The sequence below is a fragment of the Seriola dumerili genome, unplaced genomic scaffold, assembly GCF_002260705.1.
Source record: "Seriola dumerili isolate Sdu_G_001 unplaced genomic scaffold, Sdu_1.0 BDQW01000056.1, whole genome shotgun sequence".
Taxonomy (NCBI): Eukaryota; Metazoa; Chordata; class Actinopteri; order Carangiformes; family Carangidae; genus Seriola; species Seriola dumerili.
Window position 1 is genome coordinate 8,043,144 of NW_019174311.1, and position 18,988 is coordinate 8,062,131.

Sequence of the window (18,988 nt, forward strand, 5' to 3'; positions counted from 1 at the left end):
GCCCTTTGCTGCATGTCATCCTCTCTCTCTCTCTCTCCTCAACTTTCCTGTCTCTCTCTCTCTCACTGCATCTGCAATAACGGCATTAAAAAGCCCCAAAAAAAAAAACATAATTGTCAGTGTGAACGCACTTATGCACTCAAGATAGCAAGTGTGAGTACGGAAGAATGCGAAATGAGACACACTGCAGGGTTCACTTCGGGGTCAAGTTCAGAGTCAAGTGCATTCTTGTTGCTATAGTGACTGCAGTAATCATGTACTTTAAATGCCTCCAGCGTTAGTATAGGAAATTAGACTTGAGTCTTTTCTATTTAAAGTTTTTTTTTCTTTGGTGATAGATTTGATATTAGATTATCAGATCCTCTCTTTAGTTATTTTGGGGGGGGGGGGGGTACATGGCATCCATCATAGATCTGTGTGTTGTGTCTAGACTCTGGCTCTTTTCTCCCCGTGGAGTAAAGGTCGTTGCTGGGAACGATGACCCCAAAATCTATTTCCTCCAGCTATGATTTTCTCCTTGACTGCCTCACTGTGATGGAAGCAGTTTGCTGTTTTTACGGATGGGTGGAAATGTGGTGGTCCCTCTCTTCTCCCTTTTTCTCTGTGTCACTTTTCGTCCTCTCTCTCCCTCTGTCTTACCGTTGTCCTGATCCCCCGCCCCCCCCCTCCCCACAGAGATAACAGTATATCCCCTCCTGCATATGCACATTAGCATCATAATGGCAGCATTAACATCGTAGGAAATGGCATCGCATTTGGTTTAACTGAGATTGTTTTTCTGTTACATTTACATACCACTTACCCATTCACAAACCCATGCTGGTTTGTGCTCACTTGTACATCAAGGCAGGGAATTCTTCAGCTATTACTCATACATGTATCCATGTTTCCGACTGCTTCATTAAGCAAATATATGCTGCTTACTGCACTGTATTCCAGATGTAATTTCTCTTCTTTGGTACCAAGGTGAGTACAATGGGAACAATGGCTTGGAAAACATTATACAGCCGAGCTGATATTGGATGTGACACTTGACTGCAATGTGAAACAGTTTTGGAGACACAGAGAATCTTCTTCTGATCAATGTTTTCAAGCAGCATAATGAATGAGGAGCCTGAATCTGTTCTCATTCCATTTTTTGGCAAGCATCTAAGTTAAGCGATTCATCGTCTTTTCTCTCTTCCTCTTCCTCTCTTCTGTCCAACAGGGTACTTCACTCAGATTTCCACATTGGCAGATGTGCAAGAGAATGTGATGGAGTATCTCCACGTGCTGAGCCGTCCCAAGGTGATCGACCGGGAGCACGACACGGTGTGGACTGAGGCCTACATCGATAGCACCGTGAGTCGACAAGGCCATCTCTCACATGCTACTGGACTCCAGTTCCCACAGTGCTCTCTAACCGCACACACCCTCTGGGTTGTCTACATCAGGGGTCCAGAATCCTGTAGTGATGGATTGAGAGATTTAAACGAGAAAAACCTGATCTCACAATGCACTTTGTTTCATCGTGTGTTCAGAGTAATACGTTTGCATTTTCGGGATGAATTAATTGTATAATCCAAATATAGTAGCGATGAACGCAAGTGGAGGGTTGACTGTGTGTTTTGCCTTTTTATGTCTCAGACTGTGACTGTGTGAAAGCAAGTGTGTGTGTGTGTGTGTGTGTGTGTGTGTGTGTGTGCGCGTGTGTGCGCAGCAGATGGAACTATTAAGTCAATGAGCCTCCGGTGTGTGTTTGGGAGTTGTGTAGCGTGAGTAGAACATTGGTGAGTTAGTCTCTGATCTCTCAACATCGTACCATACCGCACACAGACACACATTTAATACACAAAGTTACCAGCTCTTTTGGCACACCTAGCTAAAACGCATGCAACTACTTGTTGAAACTTTATTAGATAGAGGTGTTGATTCAATTTTATGAAGGATTTAGCTTTTGGTGCTATATTATACTGACAGGTGTTGTTGTTATTTATCCTTTAACCTTCGTTGATAACAGTTTCTACAAAATGTGAACATTATAACCTTCATGAAGGTAGGATTTATCACAAGGATGTTGACTCAATTAGTTTCGCAAGGGGTACCTAATAAACTGGCAATGGCAATGGCACATACTCCATATAATACCATGCATAGCTAAGTCCCCCATACATGCCATTATCATCGCTTAAAAAACCCTGGAGGATAGAGGATGACTGACCCATCCAATTCTCTGTAATACATAATCTACACACAATATACTGTGGTATTCATGCATTCACAGAGCTCCTCTTTTGTTTGAGTTATTGTGTTTGGCCATAGAGAGTGAACAGCAGCCATTTGTCCTCAGCTGTTTCTAAATAGATTAAGAGACAGAGAGCTTCAAAAATGTAAGGAGACAAAGGTAAGTGCCCTCTAGCAGAACTACCCACAGGCTATCAACGCTGCAGCACATGAAAGTGAACGCTTTCTCTCTGCAGTCCTCTTCATATCCCTCATGTTTTACATTTTTGTCTGTCTTTCTCCGCTTATTTTCGTCCTCATTATCCCCATGCGTTTATCACAGTCAAAGTACATGCACTCAACTCTGACTCAACAGCAACAGCTTAAGTGTTGCTTCCTCTGCTGTGAGCCTGATAGCCATAAAGCTCTCCTCTCTTGACACAGCCACTGTTTTTAAAGTTGCAGTCAAAGTCAATGTCAGTGGATTTAACGCACCCACTGGTGCTAGAACTCCATTCAGTGGAAACTACACTGGAAGGCTTTCTGAAACTTATCCACAAACGTATTGACCCTTTCTCTCCCCCTCCCCTCCCCCCTTCCTCTTCCTTCTTCTCCCCTCCTCTCCTCCTTAATCTGCTCTTTAGCTCCCCCAAGCGCAAAAGGTAAAAAAATCCTGCTTTGAGGTCATCGCTGTATTGTGCTGTGTTGAGGCCTGGTGTGTGTCCATGTGCATGTGCGTTCTGGTCTCTGATCTTTGTGAGATGAAGGCATAATTGGGGTGAACTAACCACCATATACTGACCCATGGCATTTTCTTGTGTGTCACTCTCGTATGTTGTCCGTCAACCTCCTGATTCAAACCATGCATCGTGGTTGTTGTCGGTTCAGTTGATCGCTCTCTTCTGCACGTCTGATCAAACACACTCTCACACACACACACACACACACACACACACACACACACACACACACTAACGCACACTAACACACACACACACACACACACACACACATACACACACACATACACACACACACGTCTGTGCACACTCACACTCATTCATCATTGATGATTCTGTGTTGGCCGTGCTTTGCCAGTATCTCCCGGCCTGGCAGTGTGACCGTGTGTGTAAATGTGAGGCTACATTTTGCTCTTTTGCCTGTGTGATTTTGGTGTGAAAACAAGATTGCCTGTGTTATTTGTTTTGGTAGAATTCTCCAGAATAAGCTGTTTTGTCATCTTCTTGGTGAAAATCCAATAGCCTATAATGACTGGCGGGATGATCTGTTCTGATGCGTTTTTATCGTTTTCAGTGTTTTATAAATCATATGTGGGTTGAGATAAGCAGCTCTATAATCATAACAATAATGATGGTGGCCCCCAACCCCTTACATCCCCCCCCACCCCACACACACACACACCCACCCCCCCAGCATTAGCTGAGCATAGAGCAGTCACATTAGACAGCTGGCAGCCCATATGTCTGACATGGTACTGTTAGTGTGATAGACCCGAGCCGATTGACATCGAAGCGGCTCAGCAGAAAACAGAAATAGATATCATATTGTTAGACATGATAATTGGGATTAGCTAGGAATCTGCACTGCTTCTTTGCATATAATCACCCCAGCACAGCTCCGGCCTGGGCGCTGTGAGAACACGTACGCAACAGTCGTCTGCAAGTGAAACAGACGGTAACTGACAGACACACAAACGTACGCCCCTGCGTGCTGATAGTGTCTGATAAGAAAGTTCGCAAAACTCCAAGGATTGGCTGAGTGTTAGGCAAATTATGAGCATCTGAGATCTCGTTATCCAGGGCTGATGAGTAACATCTTTCCAGACGTACCCTCCATCCTATCTTTTCTTTCTTCTCCCCATTCCTCACATTGCAGCCTTTCTCTCCGAAAGCGTATCTCCCCTTTCTTCCTCGGTTTTACTGTCACGTCTCCCTCTCCAGCTCCTTTCCTTTCCTCCACCTGTGCTCGTCCCTCCACTCTTGAAACCCCCCCCCACTCCCCACACCCCTCACCCCCACCCCAACAACCACCACCACCGCTCCCTCCTCTTCCTCCTATCCTTCGTCTCACCGGCTTCATCCATCATTTCCTGGTCATCATGGACTTGGTTTCCCACTAACGTGTCGATGGAACTGACCACTGCAGCTCAGGATGATGTAGGAGGACAGGTTTAGTGGTAACGCTGGGTAGCTCGTGAGAAAGGCAGTGGCGCCAGTGGGCGCGTGGCGGTTTTTCAGACTGTTTGAGAAAGAATGTGAGAAATTTGAAGAAAATATGGTACAGGATCCAGTGGAAGTTTGGAAGAAAATATAAAGGATGTGAACAAACTGAAGTAGTACGCTGTTGTAAATGTCTTGACGGATGAATATAAACCCCACCATTTCAAACCAGAAATCGTTATATTGATTGAGGTAATTGAGAGCTTCCATAGATAATCCCAAAAGTAAAAACGTGTGCTGGGTCCGTGCCAGCTCGGCTTCCCATGGGGTATGTTTTAGTTTTCCCAAAAGAGCCTACACGGGGGCTGTGGCTCCATCACTTACACACACCAACATCATTAAGCTCGGTCTCCAAGGAAACAAGAGTCACCTCGTCCAACCAGCGCGCAATTTGTCACAGCAACTTAGATTAAGAGGTGACCTGTGAGACACCAAACACAGGGCAGGGGTGTGTATCTGAACCCTCTGAGGGGTGTAAGTGTGTGGGTATTTGTGTCAGTGGGGAGCTAGTGTGTTAGATCCCAGTGGAGTTCTTTTTTCATCCTCTGACCCACAGCGGGGGGAAAGGACTTACACACCTCATTTACTCTGACTGATACAGATAAACCCACAGAGGCAGTGATGATGCAGATTTGGCCCAAATGTGTGCTGTGAGCTCTGACCTTACATCAGAGGTCACGGGTTATGTATGGTAAGTCAAACTCTAGAGAAAGAGCTCTCCCATAGGGACTTGGGGCACGGTCATGTTGGAGGACACTCATGTATATGGTTCAAGGAAGTGCCTCTTTACTCTCCTGGGTTGGGATAATGAAGCACAAGTTTAAAGGGCTTTCATCCCCTGGGTAGGGCAAGTGAAGATCATCCGTAGTGCGATGTTGGCTTTGAGTACAACAGATGCAGTTGCTGGCTGCCTTTCTCCATGCAGCTCTTGTTATCTTCTTAATTACAGTCATGTCATGTCATTTTCCAGAGCAGCTGGGCAAGCTTGATTTTCACCAAGCGCACATATAGTGAAAATAAAACATCTTAGGTTCAAGTACAAAGAGTGCACATTTGATGGGGATTGCTCAGCAACAGTTCGTGGGGATACGCAATAAATGTCAGTCCATATGTTTACAGACAGGTGATATATGATCCAATACACCTGGGCTTGGAAATAGATTTTGTATTTTTAGAACGAGGCTCTGCTCGTTTCGCCTGTCCTTTGATCGATCCCATTCTCCAGCAGCAAGGCTGTCCATTGTTACAGCAGCTGTACTTAGGTGTGCTTTGTTCTCTCTTTGATGTCTAATACTGCGTTGTGGATTGCTATTACCAGCTGTCTGAGCTCTGGTCACCAATTTCCCCCTTTTCTCAGTGTCTGAGGGAGACAGAATGGATGCTAGCAGTCTCCTGTCATTACCTATTATTACTGGTGGGAGGGGGGTGGGGGGTGGGGGGGGTGCTGCTGCTGGAGGAAGCAGACTGTTCAGGAGGCATGTAATGTTCATTTAAGATGATTGGTTAAATGGGTGGTTCCCTTAGAAAAAGCGCTATGCTGGAATTTGATAACACAATCTGAAAGTAATACTCTGTTGATTGCTGCAGCGGAAACAAATCATATGTGATGTGAGTTGTGCTTTTTTTGCCTCCACTATCTAACTTCAGCCATTGTGGATTTTGTTCAGGGATTCATATCGCAATTAAAGCACCAATTACTTGTGCTGACTTGAGCACAAACTGCACGAGTGACTGACATTTAGCCAGTTTCGACATTTAGGAGTGGACAAGGTCAGACCACTTTTTGCCGAGTACGAAGCCTTCCTCCGGTCTCCTCATAACAGTGTCAAGCTTTCATCTCTAATGGATATCATCGGCAGATACAGACAGCCGCCGGAAAGATAAATATCATAATTATTCCAGCAGTCTTTAGGGAGGGAAGATACCCAGATCCAAACTAGAAGCATTGCCTTTGGATAAGCTTATTCTGCACGAGATCAAAGGCAGGCTGTGATTGAATACATTTTAAGGCAAATAATAGACATGAATAAAACATGTCATGGAAGTTTTGCAGGTCCCTCAAGAAGATAATATGACTAGGTCTGCTGCAGAACTCCTATCAGGTTCGCTACTAAAGCAACGGGTGTTATGCAGCTTGAAATAATCACTCACTGGGTGTTACGAAGCAAGATCTTTCATTTAATATGCATGATGCCACGCAATGTGCTGTGCAGTTACATTTCTTTTGCAACTGTAACAACAATGTTTCATCATTAGCTTCCCTCTTTTCCCTCCCTCTCTCTCTCTCTCTCTCTCTCCTTCTTACTCTATTGCTCTCTTTCACTGTTCATATCTCATGACTCATTCAGTTGGACGACGGTCAAGGTCCAGTTCTGATGACCACAGTGGCAATGCCAGTGTTCAGTACCAAGAATGAGACTGTAAGTTCACATAGCACGTAAATTTCCACAGCCGTTGTTTTTCCCCTGCTATTTTTCTCCAACAAACTTGCAGTTTAATTGAAAAACTATGCAATTACTTCTTGTATAACTCAAGAGAAATTAGGTTTTGAGAGATTAGACGCAAATTGTGAAATAATGGTTAATTATGTTTGTATTTGAAGGACACTAATTTCAGTTTGATTGGAATCTGTAAATGAGGATACAGTAGAGCATCACTAATTGGATATATATTGTAAACTGAAATTTCTTATATCATAAACAGTGGATCTGTAAGAGACGGTGTTATGTAAGTGACCTTTCAAACACAATTTAAGAATTGTTGTAATGTGTTTGCTTCCAGAGAAACCGCGGGATCCTTCTAGGGGTGGTTGGGACAGATGTGCCCGTCTCTGAGCTGCTCAAGACCATCCCCAAATACAAGGTACCACACCCAACGTCACTCCATTATTCCTATGAGTAATTATAGATGTGAGGGGTTTTATATTCAGAACCAAACTTGGATGTCTTTTTCAACCACATGATTGGGCTTTATGAATGCGCTATTCACCTGGATGCTAAGTCAGTAAAAAACTAAAGCAAGTGAAAGGATTTTTTTGATTTTTTTAATATTTTATTACTCATGTCTGTGCGTATGTCAGTCCTGCTCCACGGTGCGGTAATTGAATGCCAAAACCAGTAGGAGATAAATCTGAGGTTTTGTTGAAGTTGTGACACTGATTATTCACAGCTCATTACTCATGTCCAGTTATGACAAGAAAATTATACACATTATGTATACTAATGCATTCTGGTAGTGTCCCCCACCACACCCCCTGTGTTGATTTCTTTTACTTGTAGATGTGAACCTTGGTTGGGTGTAAGGTTTTAAGCTTTGAAAGTGTCTTATTTGTCCAGACATGCACGACTGAAGCCGGCCTTCTGTATTGTGCAGTTTTGTAAGTTTCACCACAAAGACAAAGATTCTGTCTGTGAAAATTACAAAGAGCTTGATTAGCGGGGATTTACAATGAGCTACGCTCTTCATGCATCCATTTCGTGCGTCTGTGTGTGTGTGTGTGTTTTTGTGTGTATCCTTCTAGCTGGGCATTCACGGCTACGCCTTTGCAATCACCAACAACGGCTACATCCTCACGCACCCAGATCTACGGCCACTTGTGAGTATTACCTCCAGCGCCATTCAAGTGCTCTGTTACGAGTTAACTGAGTATGAACCTTATTATCATAACAATCCTTTTCACGGCGTAGAGATTGAAGTTCAAATGTATTAATTTATTTTGTACAGACCACTGAGGAATACTAACTCTTGAGTTCATGTCAAGTCAATTACTGATTTCGTTGTCACATTGTGATGCCGATTGACATCGAAAATTTGTGTGTAGTTGTGTGGGTGCTCTATGTCTATGTGCCGTGCGCCACGTGTGTGTGTTGGCTATGTGGTGGTATGCAGATGAGGGGATTGTGTTCCAGGCCTCCGCTGGTGCTGTGAATAGACAGAGATACAGCCTCTGAATGGCTGTGATTAACTCCATTGTACTCACTCACTCCTCTCACAAGAGGATGAGGGGAGAAAGTGCAGAGAGGGAGGGAGGGAGGGGAGGGGGGGTGGGAGAGACGGAGCTTGAGGAAAGCAAGGAACCTGCTTAATGTGAGAATAGGTGCAGAGTGACAAAGCGGGGTGCAACACTGGAAGGAAATGGAGAGATACTGAGGGATGAGGAGAACAGACGAGGAGGAGAAGAGAGAACAGACAGTGACACAGACAGACAGATGGTTTAATGGCGGTCTAATTAAAGACGCTAATGAACAGTGTTTAACAACTAATGAGAGGTGGGATGCTGTCCTCATTGACAGATGAATGGAGAGGGGGGCTCACAAGTACACACATACAGCAGACACACACGGATAGACACATAAAGTACACATTAATAAGCCCAATACTCTGGCCTGTGTCACCTTTATTTACTGTCCATATCAAACAGGGTCTTAGGGGGAGAGGAGAGGAGAGGAGGGGAGGGGAGGGGAGGGGATATAAATGAACATCACAGATACATATATCAACCCTCTAAAAAAAAAAATGTCTGTTAAATATGAAGCGAGAGACAGGAGATGATCAGCTTAGCTTTACCTGGTTGCTTGGTCACTTCGTGGTGATGGTAAAACTCCAGGGAGTCACTGCACCCACCAAGATATAGTTACAGCATGCAACTCTCTGTGAAATCCAAAAATGTGTCTTTTTTTTACATTTCTGTTTTTCCATTGATTAAATAACCGTGTGTTAATTAATGTTGATGAGATTTAGTGGAGCTAGTAGGTGGATCTTTTTCTTTTTTTTTTACTCCACACAGACCCAGGCTGTTTCCACCTTCCTGTCTTTATGCTTGAAGCTAACTGTCTCAATTCTTCTGTGTCCTGTCCTGCCAGAAAATACAATTTAATTTGTGATTTATTTGCTGTTTTTTTTGGTTTTTTTGCAACATTTATTTCGCAGCTTCTCAAATGCTTCTTTTATCTAGTTCATATCATTGTAAATTGACTATCACTACACTGGCTACCACAATGCTGAACAAACAAACAATTTCAGATTGTCACCTTGGGCTGGTATTTTCACTATCTATTTCATTATTTTTGGATATTTTATTGACTATTATAACATATAATGAAGAAAAAAATCGAGTCATTGTAAATAACAATGATAATGGGCTGCAGTCCTCTTTTATGGTATACTCTTTCATTTTCTCCAGTGTCTCTCTATCTCTGTGCATGCATGTGTGTTTACATGGTTCCTGTGTGTCCAGTATGGGGACGGCAAGAAGCGAAGGAAGCCAAACTACAGCAGTGTGGATCTGTCTGAGGTGGAGTGGGAGGATAAGGACGACACGGTGAGATACTTGTAGTAAATCTGCATGAAACATCACCACACACTCACCCCACAATGAAAATCTGATGTTCGAAATTTCCTCTGTTCTTTGTGTTGCTAGCTGAGAAATGCTATGGTCAACAGGAAGACAGGGACCTTCTCCATGGAGGTGAAGAAGAGTGTCGACAAAGGGGTGAGGAGCCCAAAATTCAGAAATTCACAAACACACACCAATGAGCACTTTTCGGATGGTCCCAAAGGGTGAGCCAGAGAAAATACTCAGCAGGGAGAATCCACTCTGCCAAGGGGTTGTTACACTTGGCACAGTAATGTACAGGATTGACTAGGGGATTTTGTTTCTGATTTGGTTTGCTCTGCATGCATGGGTGTGTGTCTGTCTGTGTGTGAGCCCCTTATCTCCACCAAGCACATGTTGCTGAATGCGGGAGAGACAGCAGCCCAGTGATTCTCTTTTACTATTTGCCTGTCTGAGAGAGGGAGAGAGAGAGGCACTCAGGTGTGTGTGTGTACACGTGCGTGTGCGTGTGCGTGTGTGTGCGCGCGCGTGTGCATTTTCAAAGCTTAGTCAAGAGCATTATACATTAGCCTGATTATTAAGCATTCAGTATGTAAATGCACATCTGCAGACACACATATACACACACTCAAATCTACACGTACCTGCATATTCACGCTGCAGAACCACACATCCATCTGCAGAGTAACAGGTCCAGTGACAGACTGCTAACCAAAAGCATGTACTCCCTGCGCCACTAGATGGAGCCAGAGTGCAGGGAATCACATCAGATAACTGCCATCGCACTGCCGACTGTTTACTGCAGCGTGTAATAGAATTTATTAATCTCTTTCATTTCAGAAACGTGTATTGGTGTTGCATAATGATTACTTCTACACAGACATCAAGGGGACTCCTTTCAGGTAAGAAAACTGGAGCCATTTCTTTGAGCAGTGAATACAGTTTAGAGTGACTGAAGAATAAGGAATCCCAGTTTTCTCTGCATAACAAAGAACTGGTAAATTATCTATTTAGAATTTATTTTGTTGTTGTTGTTATTTTTAGTCTAGGTGTAGCTCTTTCCAGAGGCCACGGGAAGTTTTTCTTCAGAGGGAATGTCACAGTGGAGGAAGGTAGCAAATCCTCACCTTTTCTGTTACTTACTTTTACCTTTGTTATCTTTGTCATCATTTCTGTCTGTTGTGCTCTGTCTGTGTATAACACCCCACCCTCACCCCCCTCCCCACCTGCCACCTCTCATACGAGAAATTCTGTGCTTCCCAATAAAGACATTACATGCACTGAGTGCTTCAAATTGAAATAGACATAGAAAGAACAGGCATGACATAATAATGTAACATAAGATGGAAAATATAACCCATTTGATAATAATAATAATATTAGAATAGAATAATAATAATATTGGAATAAAAAAATAAAGTAAAATACAACATTTTAAAAGAAGTGCAGCAGTGTATAAGTGCAAAGCAGAGTCATAGCTAGTTGAAGGCTAAAGTGAAGAGATGTGCTTTTAGCTTTCTTTTAGAAATATTTTCATTTAAAAATATTCCGCTGGCTGGTTTCCCTGATATCTAATCTGTATTTAAGCAATATCATACGAGAGGGACTGATGTACTGAATATCAGCACAGCTGTGATTCGGTCATAGGTACAAGGCTGCAGCCATGGATTCTGTGTATTTAATACAGGGAATTATATCTGATATAATATAGAATTCCATTAAAAGTAAAAGTTCTGCTTTCAGAATTTTACTGCCTTAAAATACAAAAATATTTTTAATATAAAGTTAATATTTTGTCGTTGGTAATTTTCTAAGCATAAGCAGCTCTATAGTTTCACTGCTGTATGCTTGATTAGGACCAGTCATGGCTGCAGTCACTGGCCCCGGATTGGTTAAGATGCGAAACAAGTTGTCGGGGCTTGCTAGTTAATATAGTAAAGTTGACGAGCATGGAGAGCACACAAGTGTTTGTAGTGCTTGTTGTGTCAAACTTGTTTATTGTGTTACCATGTCTCAGTATTTTCAGTAGATGATTTGAATGAAAAACGCAGATTTTACTGAAGCACACTTCAACTATTTGCTTCAACTCTATAGCTTAAGTTGGAAAATGGACATAGCCACACTAACATTACTTAAGTATCACAAGTAAAAGTATTAGCAGAATGTCCCCTCTCAGATCTTCATATAATAAAATTATTATTACTTATGAATTAACATCTAAGTGGCATTTTAATGTTGCACCTGGAAGTGGAACTAATTCTATCTACTTCATACTCTTTTGGGAATTTCAATCATAAGTTTAATATAAGCTGATTATATATATATATATGGTATGTAGCCTATACTATACATATATTTATATATATATACAGTATATATATATACATATATACTATATAGCTATGGTCTAGGTTACTGGTACACTATAGCTTTGAAATACTGGAAGTGCAGTGAAGTATAATTTCCCTCAAAAATGTTGTGGAGTATAAGTTTAAAGTAGCGTAAATTGAAAATACCTTAAGTACAAGCAGGGGCGGCCAGTAATGAAGTACATTTACTTGAGCACTGTACTTAAGTATATTTTTCCGTATCAGTACTTTACTTGAGTATCTTTTTTTTTTTTTTTAGAAACTTATGACTTTAACTCCTTTACCCTTAAAAGACAAATACTATACTTGTGATTCCACTACATTTCTCTGAAGTACTCGTTACTTTGAAGCAGAGCTTTTAGTCAGCGGAATTGATTTTCTAAAATGCAGTAGACCATACACTGTGTTCATCGCAGGAGAACAACCAGCCAACTCCTACGCTGTCAGTCATGTTTGAACAGCTCAGTTTGAACCTGGCAGCGACCTGACGATGGCTACATCAGATAAAGATGACGCAGAAGATTCTTCACCAGAGCACCGTGCTCTTATCTTAAGTCCATGTTTGAAGTTTTCAAAAGAAAGAAATATTCCTTTAGTATAATATTTGCCTTGTTTACCACGATGATCAAACTTCACCACTGCCTACAAAAATTAGTCATCCAACTTGTGAAAGCGTGTCGAGGTAATGTTCGTTTAGTTCCAGATAAACCTTTAATCGGACAGCTCATAGTAGTAGCCATTTTTATGCTGAGGTTGGTCAAGTGACTAATGGTCATTTCTATAGGCTTTTTTTTAAAAAGCTTTTTATTCTACAGGTGTAGAATGTATGCACTTTTGAATAGTTAGGTATTTTTAAAATCAAGTACTCCAGTACTCCAAGACTTTCATTTGTATTGGAGTAATATTTGACCAGGAGTCTCTATACTTTGACTTAAGTAATGGAGCTGTGTGCACTGTCCACCTCTGAGTACAAGTACTTCAAAAGTCTACTTAAGAACAATACTTGTAAATGTGCTTTCTTCTTCTCCCCCACTCATAACTGATATATACATAACTAGGGATTATTTTTCATGTGGTCTTTGTTTCTCCCACTTTCTTCCATCTCTCTGTCGCTCACACACTCACACACACATTCAGTAGTAATGTATTAATAATGAACTTGAAAGCCACAATTGGGCAGGAAGTGAAATATTTCTCTTGTGGCTCCTTAGGTGTGTTGTACTTGTCCTTGTCTTGACAGTGTAAGCGTATGTTGGCCCCTGTGTGTATGTGTGTCTATTTTTATGTCCAGCCTCATGCATGTTAATATTCATGTAGCGGTGGTGTGTGTCTGTGTCTGTGTCTGTGTGTTTCTCTAAACATGTCCATCATGCGGAGCCCTCTGAGCATGACTTGGCTCTTCCTGATCTAATCAGACCTGTCACATCCATTCAAAAAACACATTTTTCACCCCTGGTGTGTGTGTTTAAGTGTGTGTGCATTTGAGGTGTAGATGCCTAGCCCTATTATTATGAGTTCACATTGAGTGCCTTTGCTCATTTAGTTTGAGATATGTAGTTCTTATTTTGTTACAGGACTTCATGACTTGGAGCATCCTGATGTAGCACTGGCAGACGAGTGGTAAGAGTATATCAACATCGCTGTATGTTCTGTTCTGACAATACACCGAGTGACATTGTGATTGGACTTCATCCTAAATATACTGCCAAATTATAAAATCAAACAAAGTTATAGTTTTGCTGCAATACAACAGTTATACAACCGCTTTGGGATCTGTAGGACTTTGACTTGATGGTTTGTGTCACTTGATGACTTGTGGTCACCAGGATTCGGAACCAACATCTAAACAAATTACAGTAAATGCTTTTCAAACTAATGCTTGTAAATGGGAAAACCATCTTTGTTTTACTTCTGACTTTGTTCATTGTGGATGCCTCGCAATCACAACGCAACTGAAAGCAACTGGATTATATGACGGAGGTTCAATAGTTATTGCAATTTGAAGCAGATAATAAATAATTGGCTAAGAAATCGGTTTTGAAAGGAAACTATCTGTGACTGTATGTTATATAACAATAAAAAAAAAATATCTGTATTGTCTTATCTTGTCATATGACAGGACATACTGCAACACAGACGAGCACCCAGAGCACCGCTACCTGTCCCAGATAGAGGCGATCAAACTCTATCTCAGTGGCCACGAACCCCACCTGCAATGTTAGTTAAACTCAACTACATCCCGCCTTCCTTAATTAAATTTTTATCTGATGTTTTTTTTTTTTTGTGGTCACTGGTTTGCTAATGAACATGAACAATATTTTTTTTGCTTTGTTAGGTGACAAGGAGCTAATTCAGGAGGTTCTCTTTGATGCGGTCGTGACTGCCCCGTTGGAGGCCTACTGGACCAGCCTCGTACTCAATAAGTCTGAGTAGGTCGCTGTTCTTTTTTTCATGTTCTTATTGAAGACAGAAAATGTTATTCAAGGACTCAACTCAAAATCTTGCAGTTTATTTTACCAAACACCAAAAATCCTCATGTCTGTTAAAGCTTTTATTTCTGTTTAGATAGTACTGAGAGCAAACAGACTGTATAACTGTGCACAATTGCAGATTATCTCTTTGTCATAATACACAGGAACTCTGACAAAGGAGTAGAGATAGCCTACCTGGGCACAAGAACAGGCCTTTCCAGAATAAACCTGTTTGTGGTGCCTGACGAGCTTACAAACCAGTAAGTATGCTGACTTTATGTACAGTATGTAGTCTATATGTATGTATAGTGTGCACACTTGCTCCCTTCCTGGTTCCAAAATGCACATCCTATGTTTTGCATATGCATCATTTGTATCATCACCTCTGCTTCCTGTCTGCTTCAAGAGACTTCCTGACAGCTGAAGACAAAGAGGGGGTGTTCAACGCCGACCACTTTCCCCTGTGGTACAAGAGAGCGGCAGAACAAGTTCCTGGTACCTTTGTCTACTCTCTACCTTTCAACACAGGTTAGTCGTACATTTTTATTTCTGAAAGACGATAAATCAATTATCCTCACAACGTCAAATGTTTAGAAATATGGCAGATATCACTTATAAATTCTTTATAGTTCTACACAGTAGCCATTACTAGTGTAACGTAATGCAACTTGTAGTCATTGTAAGAATAACAGCACCAAGTGCAACAGGACACATACTCGCCTACTATAAGGTAATTCAAAACAAGCTTACAGTTTGTCAAATGCACAAATTAAGTTATTTAGTCATTTATATCACAAAGAGCTTTTTTAATATCCTCCATCCCCTTTTTTCCTCTTTTACCCATATTTGGTCGTTTTCTCTCGCCATGCATCTCTGCCTCCCCTTCCTCTCTTATTAATTCTGGGCTGTGTTCTTGTGGAAAGGACTGATTGCTGTGGGTTGAAATAAGATACTTTAGGAAGAGGTTCAGCCCTTTCCATAGTGACTTGGCCAGAACACACAAATACACACTCACAAAAAGATACACACACACACACACACACACACACACACACACACATACACATAAGCACCTCACGCATATTCAGTTTAACTATGTCTCTAAGAAATGGTTTCTCCTCCAGAGGGAGAATGTGTTCTCATCTGTCCTCAGCCTCAGGCTTTCCATTAGTGCCAGCTAATACAAGTGATCTGAGAGCCTCTTATTTACTCGGCGGACTTGCCTTGGATGCACTCTTCCTCTGAGGACTGTGGCAGTTAGATGTAGCCATGAAATAGTACTCTGTGGTATTTATGTTCAGTGTTTCTCTCTCCAATCACCCTGTGGTCAGTTCAGAACTAATATAAGAAATTATGATATGACTGTGATTTGAACTCAGTGTGTGTGCCTGTGTGTGTGTGTGTGTGTATTGTGTGCGCTTATGTGTGTGGCTTAGGATCAGAAAACAAGAGTGTTGTATTGGCCAGCACTGCCATTCAGCTTCTGGATGAGAGGAAATCACCCATAGCTGCGGGTAAGTGGGAACTCAAGTGGCTCTTTCTCTCACACACTACCACACTTCTACATTGACAGAGGCTGTAATATTCTCTTCCTTACACCGCTTTGCTATGCTAGGCTAGGCTTTGTTTTACTGGTCTGCAGTTGTCTACCCCAACTTCTTTTCCGCTTTTTGAGTTGAAACACTGTCACTGCCCACATGTACTGACTATGCTGCTTTTTTTGTCAGTGCGCCTGCCCCTGCATGAACGTATGCTCAGTAGAAGGCGAGAGTGCAACATAGCACGGACGTTTGCATCCAGGAATATTTATGCCTAAATATATTAATAGAAGCCACTTTCATAAGCGCCTTTTGTGCCTTCATATTTGCCTCTATGCTTATTTAAGGCATATTGTGGCCTAGAGGATTTCTTTGTGGCCTGCCTCATCTCACGTCCTGGTGACTCAGAAGCCCCAAAATGTCACGCCCATATAATGCAACTTGTGCAATCAGCAAGTTGATGGTATGAAGTGCGGCCCTTGTTCTGTTCTCCATCATCTTGGTTACAGAGGAAAGGAGCAACGGATTAAATGGAAGAAATGGCAAAAAAAAAAGTGTGAGGTTGAAACAGAGACATGTGGTTTAACAGTAGTTATGGTATTATCTTTAGGAAACTTGTGATTTGACATCATTCACTACCCACCTCTCCCCAACAGCATGAGATGACTTTCAGTCGCTGGTCTGTATATTATGTAACTAATTCCATACTTTTACTGTTGTACTGCACAGATGAGGATGACAAGCAAGTTTTGACATGACAAAGATTGTAATTAACATAAAGAAAGTTGGCAGCACTTTGCTTGCAAAATGGGAATATTTATTACAGCTTCTGATGTGTAGAAATGGATACACTGAGTAAAATAAAAACATATGAAATCGCAAAAATATGCAGATAAGTATCTGGTGTCTTGCCGAGTCCTATTCCTCAGGCGGCTATGCTTACAGTAAGGTGCCTCCAACTTTCTTCATGTTTATCCCATTTTTTTATGCATTTGGGAGTCCCACTGTTCTCCCAATGTGTTCTACATTGATATCCTTAGTAATCACACAGTACAAATGTCTTAAATGAACAAGTTATTACACAGTTTAAAGTACAGTATGCAGAGCGTGTGGAGTATTGCAATCCTTTCCACCTCCCAACATATGTACCAAGGACCAATGTGGAGCACAGCTTTTGCTTCATATTAAAAACCTCTTCAGATGATTATCTATGTAAGCTCTCCTGTTGACAGATGAGGGCTAATAATGCCAGCAGAGGAATCGCAAAAAAAAAAAAAAATATGTGGGCAGAGGAAAGAAAAAGGGAAGAAAGGAAAAAAAAGAGGAGAATCTTTTGGAAAAGCAGTGATAAAATAAGAGAAGAAATAAAAGGGCAGAGAAAGAGAAAATTATATCACGGTGCATGAGTGCGTCGACATGAAAGCAGTGCATTGTGGGTACTCTTGGCCTGGGGGAAACCACTGGAGCAGAAGGACAGAGATGGGAGAGTCTGTGTGGTGCCACAGCGCGCGCGCACACACACACACACACACACACACACACACACACACACACACACACGCACATAGAGTATTCATCATATTTCTAGCCAAGCGGCACACAAGCAGCCCACAGTTTACACCAGCCCACAGTATTATCTGACACTGTTGACTCGATCACTGTTCTTTTAAGATAACATCGTTCCTCCCAAGTCCTGTTGAACAGCAATCCAAATGACTAATCAGTAACGAGGATTCATGAAGACCTTAATGTTACAGTGGATGCTGATGTGTAGTAATGACAATCATGCTGATCATACTGGGGGGATGTATGTAAGGATGATTTTATATAAGAGAGTCAGATGGGAGGAGAGATGTAGGCAAGAATGCAAATTTAGTGTGGGCCGGTTAGGGCCAGTTTTCACTGCCCTGCGCTCCACTGAGCTGTAGACTTGTGAATACGCTAATACACTAACTTAACAGGACAGGCTGATGACATCACACACCATGGCCCCTGCAGACATCGCTTGAGTCACAATGTTAACGTGTGCGTACATACACGCCTGTGTATGTGTGTGTGTGTGTGTGTGTGTGTGTGTCAGTGTTTGTGGTCACATCCTCAGCCACGTGCAGGGAGTCTGCTGCCACAATATACACAGAGCCATGAAAGTCAGGTCAGGCGTTAAGACCAAAGGCATCTGTGTACATTCATGTGCCCCCACAGTGCTCTGAGTAAGATGAAAATCACTTGCGATGACTAATTATCGAAAGACAGATGATAATAATGGATGCTAGTTATGTACACATCAAGCTACATTTTAAATATAGTCTATAAACACTTCCTGAATATCCTCTCTGTGACATTTTACTTATGATAAAACAATAGGGAGATTTAGATTAGATTTATCAGACACCTGATATTGCATTATATAATACAGTGCTTAAGAATTTCCTTGTAATGGTACTAGTGAACTCCATCAGAAAAAAATAACAAGGTTGGGCAAAATCCATGAAGGAAAATGTCAAAGACACAAACATTGTATATTCAAATTTATCTCTTCCAGATAGCAAATGATTAAAGTAATACCAAGTACTGTATAATCCACAGTATTCTCATTGAAACACATGTATACATACAGTAATCAGTTCAAATGATTCCCTTTATTTTATATAATACATACTGAAGGACATGACTACCATTATGTAATCAGCATTAATTCACAAACAGGACTCAATTTCAAAAAACTGTAGTTCTAAAAGTTGGTGTGTGTGTGTGTGTGTGTGTGTGTGTGTGTGTGTGTGTGTGTGTGTGTGTGTGTGTCTGTGTGTGTGTGAGAGAGAGAGAGAGAGAGAGA

General features: G+C 41.6%; 1 protein-coding gene across 1 annotated transcript in view; it reads left to right on the forward strand.

Annotated features, from left to right (window-relative positions):
- The window catches only part of LOC111219056 (voltage-dependent calcium channel subunit alpha-2/delta-3-like), a 132,117-nt gene that overhangs the window by 82,519 nt on the left and 30,610 nt on the right, over window positions 1-18,988 (forward strand). The window contains exons 12-26 of the mRNA XM_022741635.1: window positions 1,208-1,341; window positions 2,847-2,864; window positions 6,791-6,862; window positions 7,224-7,304; window positions 7,963-8,037; window positions 9,679-9,762; window positions 9,862-9,933; window positions 10,618-10,679; window positions 10,822-10,889; window positions 13,721-13,766; window positions 14,266-14,363; window positions 14,482-14,575; window positions 14,782-14,877; window positions 15,024-15,145; window positions 16,054-16,131. Of these exons, the coding sequence (XP_022597356.1) occupies window positions 1,208-1,341; window positions 2,847-2,864; window positions 6,791-6,862; window positions 7,224-7,304; window positions 7,963-8,037; window positions 9,679-9,762; window positions 9,862-9,933; window positions 10,618-10,679; window positions 10,822-10,889; window positions 13,721-13,766; window positions 14,266-14,363; window positions 14,482-14,575; window positions 14,782-14,877; window positions 15,024-15,145; window positions 16,054-16,131 (1,200 nt within the window). The remainder of the gene's footprint in view (window positions 1-1,207; window positions 1,342-2,846; window positions 2,865-6,790; window positions 6,863-7,223; window positions 7,305-7,962; window positions 8,038-9,678; window positions 9,763-9,861; window positions 9,934-10,617; window positions 10,680-10,821; window positions 10,890-13,720; window positions 13,767-14,265; window positions 14,364-14,481; window positions 14,576-14,781; window positions 14,878-15,023; window positions 15,146-16,053; window positions 16,132-18,988) is intronic.